The sequence below is a fragment of the Furipterus horrens genome, unplaced genomic scaffold (genome assembly GCF_987537825.1).
Source record: "Furipterus horrens unplaced genomic scaffold, mFurHor1.1.pri manual_scaffold_12, whole genome shotgun sequence".
Lineage (NCBI taxonomy): Eukaryota > Metazoa > Chordata > Mammalia > Chiroptera > Furipteridae > Furipterus > Furipterus horrens.
In genome coordinates this window covers 21,499,860-21,515,594 of record NW_028327182.1, presented here as the reverse complement: position 1 = coordinate 21,515,594, position 15,735 = coordinate 21,499,860, and the positions used below count along the sequence as shown (strand labels likewise).

General features: G+C 38.0%; 1 protein-coding gene across 3 annotated transcripts in view; it reads right to left on the bottom strand.

The window, feature by feature from the left end:
• Positions 1 to 15,735, bottom strand: part of KLF12 (KLF transcription factor 12) — a 411,687-nt gene that overhangs the window by 98,559 nt on the left and 297,393 nt on the right. For all 3 annotated transcript variants that reach the window (XM_090258533.1, XM_090258532.1, XM_090258535.1), the window contains one exon: positions 5,940 to 6,075. In XM_090258533.1, the coding sequence (XP_090114659.1) occupies positions 5,940 to 6,075 (136 nt within the window). The remainder of the gene's footprint in view (positions 1 to 5,939; positions 6,076 to 15,735) is intronic.

Genomic DNA, 15,735 nt, shown 5'->3' with positions numbered 1-15,735 from the left:
ATGAATGTTCTGGATTTTAAAAAGTTATCCAGGATATTACGTAGAAGACTTGCTTAACCTTTTAAACTTGAATCATTATCACTGAATTTTAGGCAGGATTAATGGTTAAACTCATACCAATTACTAGATTTAAGTAAACTTCATAGTGGCCAATACCAGGATATATTCAATGAATGTCACTATTTTGAATTAAGAATTAATAGTTGACTTTCTCAAATTATGTTTAAAGTGCTTGATATAATTTATAAAAATGTTTAATTTTGATATTTATTTAAATTTAAAATATAGTTTGTATTTAAAATGTCAACAAATGGGGGTGGTGGGATTGCTGGGGGAAAGGGGGTGCTGGGCAGAGGGGAGCAAAGGAGGAAAAAATTGTAACTATTGTAACAACATAATAAAATATACAAAAAAAAACTTTAAAAAAATCTGTTATTATTTACAGAAGAGAAATACTTTAAAAAAATTCTATGAAGGCTTTTGAAAGAATCATTTTCTCCTGCATCAGATTATATTTAAAGTACGAATGAATTTAAAGGTAAAAGAAATCTAAAATTAGTTCATAAACATTTTCTTACTTGTCAAGACTCAAAAAGCTTTGCTTAGTTTGGATATTTATTTTGGATAGTTTTAGGGATTTTAAAGCACAGCATAAAAACAGGAACTACCTTCATGCGGGAATACGTGTTTATAGTCACGCAAACTCGGATCTGAATATGAGCTCTGCCAATTACCAGCGCCAGGACCTCTGGGGTTAGAGTAAACCTCTCTGAGCTTCTATTTTTCTCTGTAGGATAAAAGCAGGATCATAGGGCGAATTAAGTAAAAACTATGCGAGTTTTCATAGACTCTGCCAAAAAGTAGGCTCTCACTAATGGCTCTTCTGTTTTTTCCTTTCTCCCTCACCTCTGGTACTATTTTCTGCTGTAATTTAAAAGACAATAACATAATTGTGAGATTAAGAGAAACAGGAAGTATGTTTAAGAAGTTTGAAACAAGAAAGATGAAGAAAATAAATAATCTCTCCCTCAAGATTTCTGACTTTGATCATTAAATACAATTTTCTAAATTAAGAACCATGATGTCTGAAACTAGCAACAAAATTTGAAGGCAGCAATGGTAGACCTAACTTGCTAACATATCTGCTCTTTGAAAGAGCATTTAAGTGAGCATGTACTAAAGATAAGACTCTATTTTCAGTAATTCACAAATTGTTTGTCATTAAGAGAGCCACTTCACATAAGCAATATACAGTTGACCCTTGAACAATGCAAGGGTCAGGGTCAGGGACTCTGACTCCTGTCCACTCAAAAATCTACCGTAACTTTTGACATCCACCAAAACTGAACTAATAGCCTACTGATGACTAAAAGGCTTACTGATACTATAAACAGTCAATTAACACATTTTGTATGTTATATGAATTATACAAACTGTATTCTCAAAATAGAGTAAGCTAGAAAAAATGTTATTAAGAAAATCATAAGGAAAGTACATTTACAGTATTTATTTAAAAAAATCCACATATAAGTGAACCTGAGCAGCACAAAGGTCAACTGTAATAAAAACAGGAGGAAAACAGTGAAGTGTTTTAATTAGCTGAAATGTAATCAACAATGAACCATTTAAAAAAACATCCATTTAACAGGTGCAAATATCAGAGATGCTAGCCAAAGCAAAAAGTTACTAACACTACTAATTTATGTTGCTTTTGTTCCCCTTTGAGAGTTATAATTAAAATCAGGGTAGGCCACTCAGATATGGTGTGAGTTGAACCATAATGTGCACTTCCAATTCTGAAAGGCCTGAGCCTGAGAAGCACAGGTGCATCTCCTTAGCATCTTCATCTACTTTCTCCACCCTCCACTATACCGTTTCCTATTTCACTCTCACTGAAAGTATTGTATCAATAGCCTTATTCTTTTAGGTTAGCGCTTGTTCCTGGCTAAATAGAAATTTCTCTGAACAGGGCCCCATTTCAGATATTATGATTCGTTTGCACTTTAACTTGAAGGAAGTTGATTATTCTACTCACATTGACAAATGAGGATTATGAATGTTTGGAATTAGAAAAAAAGAAGTAAATGGGGTACAGAGATTAGAGGTTCTGGATAACAAAGCCAGACTGCCTATTTAAAAAATATTGTTGTTTTGCCTAGGGTAAGAGTTAATTATAATAATTTACTCTAATCATGAGCCTGTACCTCCCTTTTCCCAAACACTTATTTCATAATTATGTTTGTTAAGTTGTTAAGGGTAATGACCCTATTACACCATTGGGAGTAAAAAAAAAAAAAACAGATCAAAATAAAAAAGATGTTCTATGAATTACTGGAAGTTGGCTTTGTCAGAATTACTGAATACATGGTTTCTGACTCGGACAGTATCTCTACAATTGTTATAAATAATAAAAGGGTAGAGCCTGTCTGTGGGCCTCTCTGTGGCTATTTCTTCCAATTTATCTGGATTCACTGATGCTGAGCTGATAAACAGGAATCCTGTGAATCGATGAAAATGGTTGAAATGATCACTTCTAGCACAGATCAACTGCCTCATTATATAAACTGAGGTAACCTCAGGTTGCGGCTCTAGCCACCAAGCAATATTCCTTTTAATTTAAAGATAAGTACGTGAATATTTCCGGTGGGAGCAGGGGATACAATTCTGACAAACAGCTTCGGCATTTCAAGCCAAAGGAAACATTTCTTAAACTGAAGCTTTAATAACAGTTCATTTTAAAAGCCGGGAAAATGCATAATATAGGAGACATTCAAAAATCATTTATTAGCCTATGAACTTTTATGCTATGTAAATATAATGTCAATAAAGAACCAAATTAAAAATTCAAACTATAATGATTATTGCATGAGGCATGACTATGAACCTGAATGGGAAAGGAGAGCTTCAGTTGGAGAAACTCACCCTGCAGGTTAACATCTTGTGTTAAGGATTGGCCCAGGACGAGGCAGTTCCATCCCTCTCTAGTGTCGATCTTCCTTAGTATCCTCCTTTCTTATTTTCCCCTTGTCTTTCCTGACATTTCCACGGTGGCCACTGAATAAGAGGCCAGTCTTTGAATCTCTCCTAAACCACAGCTCCTTTTCTCTTTGATTGGAAAGACAGAAGTGAACTGGTTGCCAGCTCTTTTAAAAGGTACCACCAACCACTACCATACATAATCTTTGATTTCATCACCTCTCTACCTGAAAACATACTTCCCAACTTAACTCTTTCAGAAAAGTTCAGCAACGGCAGCAAATAGGTCCACAGATGTCTTTTAAAACCATCTCATCTTGCATGCCAAGCTATTGTTTATTATTTAATGAATTATTTTATTGATCAGGGTATACTAGAATTTCTTCTGTTTGTCTGACAGCTTACAAGTTAATAGAAGGCATCAAGATCCAAAGGAACACAACAAAAAAGGAAAGAGAAATTAATAATGAAGCAGAGATGTGTATTAAAGAACAGAAGAGCAAAAAGACATGTCGTAATTGCATACACTGAAAGTTAACTTTGGGTGAACCTATGCACAGTTTTTATTTTTTAATTTTCTAGGAAGGATGATATAAATTTTTCTCAATATATTATTGTAAGTTTTGAAATATACCTATACTGAAGAGGTCTCTGGAAAAAAAAAAATTTTTTTTTCTTCATCTAATAGTATCTTTGCACTTCCCAGTGTTTACACACACACACTTAGCTGAATGATGGCAAATTAACTATTGATGGCTCCTAGCATTCTAGGCCTTCCCAGGTGACAGTTCAGTATTCTTTACTAATCGTTTAATGAAAACACTTACATGAATAATGAATCTGGCATTTCCCTAGATACACACGCAACTTTTGTAACAGCAATAAAGGCCAGCACAGGCACTTGTATACAAAATATTGTGGCCTGAAATGTTTTCACAGAGCGAATCAGAGTGGTTATGCTGAAAAAGACCTGGTTTTTGAGGTTATTGAAAGCTTCACATTCATATATATTATTATAAGCACATAATATTAGAAGCACAAAACAGTTATGTTTAGGAAATTAATACCATTACCTACTATATAAGCCCCAAATGAAGTAGTGGAGTAAGCATAAAATAGATTTTAGTAATCACACTGCCAAACTTGAAAGTTTGAACTAAAAAAAAAAAATATCTATGAACATGTATACACACAGATACATATATTATACATACATATATATATATGATGCAGGACAACAATGTGATGAAAATGTCTATAAAATTTATTATTCATGTCAGAACTGAAACTTGTCATCATTTAGTCTAAGTTTACAGATGAGATCATGGAATCTTTGACATTAAGAGTTAGCCCACACAAATCCATGATCACTATACTGATCATTGAACCAGCGATGAGGTAACTTGGCATGCCACCACTTTAAATACAATTTCAATAACCCCTTTGATTCATGGTTCATGCTGACATTTGCTCTGGATAAACTAGGTTACTATAACCAGTTATTTAAACAAATTTGAAAAAAGTATTTTTATACATTGTTCAAATGGAAGGATATTATGGAAAGAGACATTACAGGAACTTTTAGAAAAAAGATTGGTTTTTGGAGTCAAAGTCTAAAAGTTTGTTTTGTTACCATTTATCATGTGGCTCTGGACAAGTCATTTAACTTCTTTGATCCTCAACATTTGTACAATTAGAATAATGGTACTTACGACATTTGTATATTTTCTAGCTGTCATATACTTAGACTACACACTATTACTATTATTACTACTACTAATTATAATAGTACTTCTACCATTAATCAAAGCCTACTATGTGCTCAAACTCTGTGATTTGCTTTTTTAAGCCTTGTAACTGAATCATACCCTCACAATAGTCCTGCAAACCAAGTGTTTTGATTTTCTCACGACAGATAAATATCTGAGTTGTTAAATAACTTGCCAAAGTCACACAGATATTAAGAGCTTGAATGTGAATTTGAATCCAGATATGACTCTAAATTTCATTTTTGATCTACTCTATCCTGGTTTTCTCTAATATATCATATATATTTGTATGTATACATATACATATATAATGTAAATAATAGATATTTCATAGTTATATTGCTCATTTTATACACTCACATGCATAGATAAATGTTTTAAATTTTAAAATGTTATACTAATTTTTTTTAATATCAAGGTTTAATACATGGAACAGAGTAGGTACTTAGTTACTATTTGGGGAAAAGGGAATTAATATATGAGAAGTAACTGAAGTCATTTTAAGCGAACTATAAATTAACATGTGTGTCAGCAATAACAGTGGCTATTGAATCCTCATCTTCTTCAAGATTATGTTGTTAAAAATTATTCTAGAGAAAAAATAGAGACGGACCAGCCATAGGTTCAATTCTAAAGACAGAATTGGCAATGACAGAAAAACAGCTGCTTTCAATAAGCAAGGGTTGAAATCTAACCCTATGGTCTGAACAAAAGGAAAGAGAAATGATCCTTTTAAAAATTACATATGGTTCTGATTTTTCAAAGTGGTAACACATTGTCTCCCAAATTCGAAATTTCAGAAAAGCTATTCTGTACTTTCCTATCAAAACAAAATAATAATACTTGCTGTATTTATTTCTCTGTTGTGTATGAATAATAACAATGAGGATGATAACTGGATCATGACACTCAGAACAATTTTTTTCCCCAGAGTTAAGGAGAAGGGGCAGGTGGTGTCAGAAAAGATGCACGGAAGTCTTATTTCTAATCAAAACACAAATTTTCAACTATGTAAAATGCTCCAGGTTTTTCCCTAATCTCCTCCCGAGAACAGAAGGCTGAATGGAAAGACGCCGGTGCGTGTGCCAGTGCAGGGCTATGATGACATGTCTGGGGAACAGGAGATGCCGCTATTTCCATTATCCATTGAACACCTTGGCAAATCTTATTTCATCCTGAGAATGTGATACTTACTCTTGAACTGCTCTGGCTATGGAAAGGGCCGTAGATCCAGTTTCATTAACGCTATCTAAGGTCACATTTGGCAGGTCATCATCATCACTGTCACTTTTACTTTGTCTGGGAGATAGGCCTCGGGGGTCCATTTGTGCTGGGAAGAAAAGGCATATATATGAATTAAAATTAGTGTGCAGAAAGTTAACCTTGTCCTGGACCAACATCAAGCATGGAAGGTCTTTTCTGTGTATATCACACACACAGAATTCTCTAGAAATCCCAGGAATTAGTGAAAGCAACGTATTTTACGTACTGAGCACTCACTGATTCTTTTCCCTTGTTCATTGGATTTGCAAAACCTCTATCAGCTCTTGATAGTTTCAGGGTACGACTGTAGAACAGAAACTATAAAATCCACGATAGCATCTACTCCTGAGTCGCCAGAAGCTGATTAGGGAGCTCCTAAGTTACTGTCTGATCCTCTGGCTTCTTGTTTCTGCTGCTAGAGTCCTGGCCATTTTACTGCTCTTACTTACAGCTCTCACAATAAGCTTGAAGAAGAACAAGGTTCACAAGACTTAAATAAAGTTTTAGGTGTTTTCATACTTTAGTGAATGATTATCTTGCAGTTTATGACTGCGATCTGAGTGTAGAAAAATGACAGTACAGTAGCATTTTACTTATGTGTTTATCTGTACTAAAACGTACTCTTCGTCTCCATCCTGACTTCATTTTTCTAAAAGGCATTCCCAGATATAATTCTTCCCACTGTGAACTTGCCAAAGAAAGAAACGGTCTGGCAATTTGAGCCCTGCCGACCAGGACCATCGGATCCTTTCAATTGAGAGAATGGCAGTCAACATTTCATACTTTAACTCACAGTTTTAAAAATTAGATTTCAGTTCTGCCTCCTTCTCTCTATGAACAGCTTTGATAACCACTGTGTAGGATTTCCATCAGTCCTCGCCTCATGCACAGAGTACACACACCTTCCAAATTAGAAGTACTATACTAGCTACACAGTTGTATTGTTAGACTACATGGCTTCAACACCAGCCAGCTCCAACCAGATTGCTGCCCCTCAAACCTGCCTACATAACATTTCTAAAACCACCACTGCTTGTAAAAAAAAAAAAAAAGCCACTCCAATTAAAATCATGGTTATAATAACATTTGGGTACATTTACAATTTCATTTTTTTCTCAAATAATGTTTTTTCTTACTGCTAGTATTTCACCTTTTATTTTTCAAACCCACAGACAGATACTTCTTTATGATCCCACATATTGTAAATACAATATGAATAGAAAAACTACACCAAAAGAGTTTCAACATGTTTGTAACTAAACTTCGTTACGAAGGAACTTAAACCTGTTGAACCTAGTGCACTATGGGATCTGCCACACATTATTCCGTAAGTATACACAAATTAAAATTAATTTGAACAGTGAAAGTGCTTGGTAATTGTTGGTTAAATTAAAGAGAAAATAACTCAAATAATCTAAACCAGTGGTCCTCAAACAAGAGCGAATTTTCCCCCCAAGAGATATTTGGCAATGTCTGGAGACATTCTGATTTGTCACAACTTGGGAGGGTGATGTTACGGACATCTTTTAAAAAAAATTTTATCCTTTCCCAAGGACATGTTTTCATGGTTCTTTAGAGAGAGAGGAAAGGAGCGAGAAAAGCATTGATGTGAGAAAGAAACATCAATTGGCTACTTCTCACATGTGTCTGGACCAAGGATCAAACTCCCTTCCCAGACAGGCGTCCTGACTGGGAATCAAACCCGTAACCCTTTGGCTATGGGACAGCACTCCAACCGACTGAGACACACTGACCAGGGCTGTTACTGGCATCTTCGATGATACTCCTAGACATCCCACAATACACAGGACAGTCCTCCATGACAAAGAATTAACTAGTCTAAAATGTCAAGAGTGCCATGTTGAAAAAGTCTAAGCTAAATATGTAAGAGTTTCTATATAGGAAGGTGTTATATCTTATGACTTTCAATTGCATAACTATGTTCTAGTTTCAGTCACTAGCAAATAAATTAAATCATATATTAGATTATCTATATTTTCTGGCCTTCAAATAAAACAATTCACTGTCATGTGACTCAGCCCTCACCTGTTCCTCAAATACAGCATTCACTTCCTCAAGTGCCAGAATTATGCAGTGACACTCATTAAAGAGTTTTTGAATGTTTTCCTTGTCCGACACATGATGGGACAAGAAGACTTTTCCATTTGATCTCTAGAGAAGATTTCCTAGAAGAGGGATGTTGGAGAAATTCTTTGTAGAAGAAAGGAACCACTTCTGCAACCATGTGATAAACAGAGATACTTCAGCATTTAGTCACTCCAAAGGCACTGCAGGTAACATATCATTTAAAATTTATCTTGGCTGCAGGCAACAGAAACTGGTTTGGGATAACCTACATGAAACAGAATGCACTGGAAAATATACTAAACAGCTCACAGACTGTAAGGGAAAGATGAACCACTCATGCGCGAGTAGCACAGGACGTAAAAATGATACAGGCATGTGAAACAGGAATTCATAGACAGCTTCTTTTGGGCAATCTGTTATAGAATGGTTCAGTTAACAATCATTCATAACTCCTCAAATTCAGCCAAGAGAATGAGTAACAGATCTATCTAGGCTTCCAAATCACATATTGTGTGGTGTTATGTTGCCTGTAAATGTCAACAATTTAAAGTTGTTGAAACATGGTGCTCTAAGACTCCTTTGCCAAGATACCAAATAAACAAATAGCTAAAGATAAGGGAATAATTTTGGTGGTCCCATTATGTTCAAGACAACTAGAGCTCTCATAGGTAAGTAATACAACTCAAGGAAGATATGGGCAAGTGACCAATAAGCAACCTGACTCTGAGTGTTAAAGCCTAGACAAACAGAAGACTCTCAATGACTGGTGCGAGAGTTGATCATTTAAATTATGTTATGTTTATATCTCAGTGAAAGTCTGAAATATGTTAAATATGATATCTTTTTTTCTTTTTGATGTACTTTTCAGGAACATTTTAATTGAAGATTTCTTTCCAATATTTTCAATCAATATTATGAAATACATCTGCTACCATCCTGCTGAGAAACTTTTTACCATACCTTCAGCCAAGTTGAGGAAGTAATTAGAAGGCTTTTCAAAATCTGCATTGCTGATTAGGTCAGATGATTAGCTTGTCTGCATACTTGCATAATTCCTCACTCCTTTTGTTAAACGTGGGGTAGGAACATCTGCCCTAGTTGACCTCTGTTAGTCTTTAAGTTTTGAAGCTTATTTAGAAAACACCCACTCTCTGGGGTGCCCATTCAGAGAAAATGGAAAAGTAACCTGGCACCAGAAACAAAACACATTACTTCACTGCGTAAGAGAGCAGTAGATGATCTGTGTGCATCAATTTACATTTGAAATTTTGCTCCTCTTAAATGCAACGGGATCCGACAGACAGTTCTGGGTATGCCCGCGCGTTGCTGGTAGAGGTGCCATTTCTGAGGTACTGAGGAACACGTGAGCTTCAATCAGTGTGATCCGGGAAGATAGCTGCAGAACTCCAACACCCGGAGCTGAACCCATTTACTCTTTCAAGTACCCACCTACAGTAAACTGTTCCTGTAAAGATCACCCCGGTAAATGATGATAAATGATTTAGAGAAATCTGCTGTTTTTACAACTTTGCCACCCTGTGAAGAAGCCCAGGCAAGCCAAAGAGCCACGCTGCCCAATGGGCAGCCCACCCCAATGGACGGACATGAGCGTGCTAGGCTGACCAGCCACATTGCAGCCACTCATGTGGGGGACTAGCACAAGAATGTCTTGGCTGAACCACCCCAAATATTTGACTTACAAAACTCTGAGCAAATAAATTAATCGCTCTTTTAATCTACTAAATTTTGGGGTGATTTGTTACGCAGCAATACAAACTCAATGCGCCATGTTACTGCCCCAGCTCCCTCCAGAAATTTCCTGGCAATGATGTGGACAAACTCCTGCTACAGTGATAGCCGGCCTATTGCACAACTTCCTGTTCTCCTCCCAAGAGGCAGCCTTGCCTTAACTGTCATCATTTAAGTGGGTTATTAATATAGAAAAAGGAAATAAGAGCCACATGTTATATTCGACACTATTTCCTCTCAAGCCAAGATACGCAAAATGTATTTACAGGGACTTTTGCTTTAGAAGCATCTTCTTTGATCCTTGAATGCATCTCTGGTGGGCTTCTCCTAGAAGGGGCCAGCAGTTGGCATTACTGCTCAGAAGAACAAAGCTTTTCCACCCAAGCTCAGGGCTGACAGGAGGCTCGCCCTAGTGGATCCTCCCAAAGCTCACATGTTTGCCTCTCTTCAGCTCACAGAGACATTTAAACTTTCCTTCTTCCCCGTGTAACGGGGGACTGGCGCCGACACAGTGGCATCAGTGTGCATTGTCACCTCCCCCACCCATCCTAGGCCCTGTCAAAAGCTGAAGCGCTCTTCTCACCTCCTACTCAGTAAACTGGCCTATTCAGCTGGACTTAAAGGAAAAGAAGTCTTTCCCGTAAGTCACATTAAATGCGCACGAGATAACAATCTATGAGCATACACTGAAACACACAGACGAACTTTTCCTAACCAGGATGAATCACAGAAGAAATTATGCAATCCCTTTCACTTTTGCCCATCACGGCTGGAGGGGAGAGGGGCAACCGCGCATGGATGGAGGGGGTGTGAGGCAGCCTCACCCACCCCGGTTCAGCCACTGACAGCAGGGCTGCCTGCTCCCCGCAGATGCTCTCATCGTTCGCCCGGCCAAGGCTGAAACACGGCCCAGCCAGAGCAGCCTCGGCTTGCGGGAGGGCTGCTGCTTTTCAGGAGAAGGAAGGGCGGTGCGAGGAGGCGGGAGAGCAGTGTGCGGAGCACGGTCCACAGCATCGGAGCCTCGGAGCCTCAGAGCGCACAGGCGGCCTCCTCTAGCTCAGGCGATGCAGGAATTACTCCACAAAGGACAGCCACAGTGATTCTCTAGGACAAAAACACGGCTCTGGCTTCAGAGAACATGCATGTGGCTCTGGCCCTGTCACGTGCAGCCGTCTGACCCTGGGCCCTTGGCTTCCCACAGCTCATCCTGTTTGTTTCCCTGCCGGCGCACAAAGGAAATAACATATGCAGAGCGCTTTGGGCCCTGCCCGGCACTTAGCAGTCCATCATCGTTCTGTTGTACCCGGACAGGACATTCAGTGCTTCTCCGGCCATCCCTTACACAACACCATTCCCAAATCTCTCACCTTCTCCCAGATTAATTCAAATGAGGCAGTTTCCTTCTTAAATGTACCAACACTAAAAATACCACTACCGACTGTAACTGGATAATATATGAAATTGTTACTTCCCTGGATCCAAACATTCATTTATGGATTCAGTTAACCAATATTTACTGGGAACCTGGGAGGTATCAAGCATTCTACCGGGAGCCGTGGAGAAAGCGGTGAAGAAGGCTGATCCGAATTCCTGCTTCGATACTGGCAGGAGTCAGAAAACAGATAACTAAGTGCCATGGAGAAAAATAGAGCAGAGAAGGGGAGCAGGGGCTGCGGAGGGGCGAGTGGATAATTTTAGAGAGGGTGGTCGGGAGACGCCTCTAGAGAAGACGCCATCTTGAGTAAGGACCTGAAGGACTGAAAAAGGCTTATTGATATGGTTTATTGGGGGGGGGGGGGGGACAACGGGGGAAGTGGTAAAAAATAGGTACAAAGGCTCTGAGGTTGGGGGGTGGTTATGTGTCTGAGGACCTACAAGGGACCTATACCTGTAGCTGAGAAAAGAAGAGCGAAGTCGATGAGCACAGACAGAGAAGAGAAGGGTGTGCAGAGTATGAAAGGCTTGGTGACAATGCAAGGATTTTTGAGTTCTGTTCTGGGTGGGAAGGAAAGCCACTGGAGGGCATCGAGCACAAGAATGACATGATCTGAACTGTGTCATCTGATAAGGATCACCCTGGCTATATGAGCTGGGAGCATGGGGGGCGGGGTGGGAAGATCCAGCTGGAGATACGTGCATGAGAATCATCAGTGACATTAATATTAATATTCTCTCAAAACTGCACTAGCTTTTTCTGTTTGGTCACCCCAAGCTGGCTGCACATATGATAAGTCAGGACTTTATTACCTGAAGGGCGATAAAGCATGCTCTTCGTAATGTATTTGTACAACTGATGTTCTGAGGTTTCAGAACATCAGTTGTCCAAACATGTGCCTGGTTTTTCTAGCATATCGACATACATGATGAGAGAAAAATACATAAGTAAATAAAGCCTGACTCAAAGTACGGTGAACTCTGAGATTACAACCAGCTCTCCAGGGTCCTATTCTGCTTATTGATGTTTCCACTACACTCTGTTTCTTACTTTCTCTACTTTTGTTCCTGCTAATGAGACTCTATACCTCACAGTAGCAAGTGTGATTGATAGAACCCCAAATAAAGACTTAAAAATGCAATCAATTATGTAAATCTTAGAGGTTGCTACTGTGTAGATATAATATGCAATTTATTCATATTTCCCCCCAATCCTTATCTGCACACTTGACAATGTAATGGCTTCTGCTCCCATTATCTTAAAAAATAACCTCATAATGTTCTTGTAATTCTCTAGTACAAAGTCCACTTCCCATATACAATGCCACTGGACCTCTCTACAGACTGTAGGTTCTCTCTCACTTTCGCTTCCAGCCTCTTCTTAAAATTCTCTCATCCCCTGGTTATGGGGAATGGGCACACTGGGGCCTGTTGGCCTTGATACCTGTTTTTTGTAAATAAAGTTTTATTCAATCATACTCATTTATTTTGTCTCTGACTGCTTTAGCACTACAATGGCAGAGCTGAGTAATTGTCACAGAAACTATATGGCTTGCTGTAAAGTGCCATTTGGTCTTCTATTTTTATTAAATTTACTGAGGTTAATAAAACAATATAGGTTTCAAGTGTACCATTCTATGATACATCCTCAGTATATTGCATTATGTGTTTACCACCCAATGTCCAATCTCCTCTGTCACCATATATTTGACCCCCTTTACACTTTACTACAGCCCCTCCCCCGCTCTTGCCTCTGGTAACCACCTCACTGTTGTCTGTGTCTGTGAGTTTTTGTTTGGTTGTCTTGTTTGTTCACTTGTTGCTTTCAGTTTTACCCTCCCACGTATGACTGTAATCATATGGTTCTTGACTTTTTCTCTCTGACTTATTCTGCTTAGCATTTGGCCCGTCAGAAAAAGCATTTGCAGACTTCGTTGTCCATTATTTAATTCCCTTGGGTCTTTCTTTCTCTCTCTATTGCCCGCCTCCTTTTTCTCCATATCTCTCCCCCTCTCCCTCTCTCTTCTCCTCCCTCCCTCCCTTTTTACCTTCCTCTTTATCTCTTCTCTCTCCATACAGCTAAATGTTATCATAGTTTTCCCCTTCAGATTCCACAACCTACCCTCTTCTTTCTGCTGCTGTTGGTGAGCTTCTCAGAAGTTCTACACAATGCCCCAGTTTCTACAATTTTAGTTACTGTCTCAGAGGAGATGAATACCAAATTCCCATTCCCAACTCCAACCTCCCCCATAAACTCCAGTCTTATATTTTCCACATCCTTCTCCACCTCAATGTCCAAAAATAATTTCAAACTTGAGTCCTATTCTTTTTTCAAGTCTCAATTCATAGACCCATCACTCTCCTGGTTACCTACATTCAAAAAACTCTCATTTATTTCATTTGTCCTGTTTCTTAAATCAGCTGCTAATTTGTATTGCTTTTAACCCATGATTCTTCTGGACACCCTTCCTTTCTTTTCGTACTGGTTCTTAATGAACTTCCTCAAAGTACTGCTATAAACATTCATCCCATATAGGATTTCTTCAGTAACTGAATGAAAGCAAAACTGTTCCTCAAAAACATTCCTTATTTGAACATCTTGAATTTTTCCCACCATCTAACAAATAAGGTTCAGCACCTCTCCCCAAACATTCCACAATTCATTTTTCATTTGGAACTCTAATGCATCTTAACCACTAAGCCCCTTAATCAAGCTGGATCTGGCTATTACCTTTTATCTGCAAATCAGTAAAAAATGAACAAACCCACCCTTCCTACAAAATACCTTAGTCAAGAACCTTCCTTTCATTTCTAACAAAACGCAATCTTTCCTTTTCAAAAATACCCATATTTTGAATATATATATACATATAAAATGACACTTGTGCTTTTCCATTTTGAATTACACTTAGTCATATACTTAATATACATCCCTGATTATTCTGTCTGCTCCTTGAGGAGAGACCATATCAATTATATTCCCTTGCACAGAGTAAAATGTAACATTTATAGATGAAAATGATGGTAATAAATGCAGGTATCTACTTAAAATGATCACAGTAGTTCCCAGTTGGCAAAAGATTCTGCAATATAATGATAAAAGTGTCTACTTCACATTTTATTTTAAAAACTACATTCTGGCTTATATTCTAATATTAGCATTTGCAGGGGAGAAGTCACAATTATTAAATTCCTATTACTCTATAAAGTCTCAGATAATCATATTTTTAGTTTAAATAGGCTATGGAATGACATAGGAAGAAAATATTCATAATTTCTACTCACCTTTTAGATACATTGTATGGAACAGACTTTTTTTTCATTTTAGGAAAATATTTTAAATACTTCAACATACCTATCATTTCTATGAGTTACTGCTCAGAAACTATAACTAATTCAGTCATTTAAAAATATAGCTTAAAAGTGTTTGTTGAGATTATCACAACAGCTACTAGGATTTCATTTTTCTAAAGAACCATAACTAAAACTACTTTTCTTATTTGTAGAAGGAAAATGAATATAGATTTAGCATTCTCTAGTGTTTCCTGGGAGTATGTCTACAAAGGCAAAGGCTTTTGTAATTTAAAAAGAGTTCATAAAATTTTCCATTACTAAGTGGACTTTTACACTATGCTTGGTAACCTCATACAGAACTCTCCAGAGTCAGCCGAGGGTCATGAATTCTAGGAGCCCCCAGAGAGTCTAGACACTGCTACACTGCTGTTTCCTGTTACCTCCCCATTCTGCCAGTCCTTTACAATGCTCAAAACCCTAGCGACCAGCTCCAATTTATTTATTCAAAACTGAATCCGCTGTAGGGAGAGATGACTTGAAATACTTACTGATAAAGTGATTGTGTGTTGTGTACATATGGAGAATAATGAGATCACTGAGCTAATTTTCATGTGTATTGCACAGGGAAGAAGGTTTTAGGCATTAATCTATGGTCTTTTTACTCACTTTTAATTTCACTTAGTTGGTCCTTTTGCTCTATCTGTATTTTCTGGTTTGTGGACTGGGCAGAATTGAATGTTGCAAGAAAGAGACTGAGATTTGCTATAATAATTTTTTCCCCAAGTGAAACTTTTTATTCCACAGCAAACTACAGGTACATGTTCTTAAATGTGCAGTCCTAACAACTTCCTCTGAAGTTCCAGAGAGCCAGAAGCAAAGGCCAAGATGGTGCATACCCCTTAGAGATAGCTTCGGAACATCTCCTCCCGGCTGCAAAACAATTTATCCTAGTTTGATAGGGAAAAAAAGCCCAAGTGTCAATAATGATGATAAACAACAATTAAAATTTAGTGAAGACAGCCCTGGCCAGGTGGCTTGGTTGGTTTGATCATTCCTATACACCAAAAGACTGCAGATTTGATCCCCAGTCAGGGTGTCTACCTAGACCAAGGGTTTGATCCCTCAGTTGGGGTGTGTATGGAAGGCAACCAATTAATGTTTC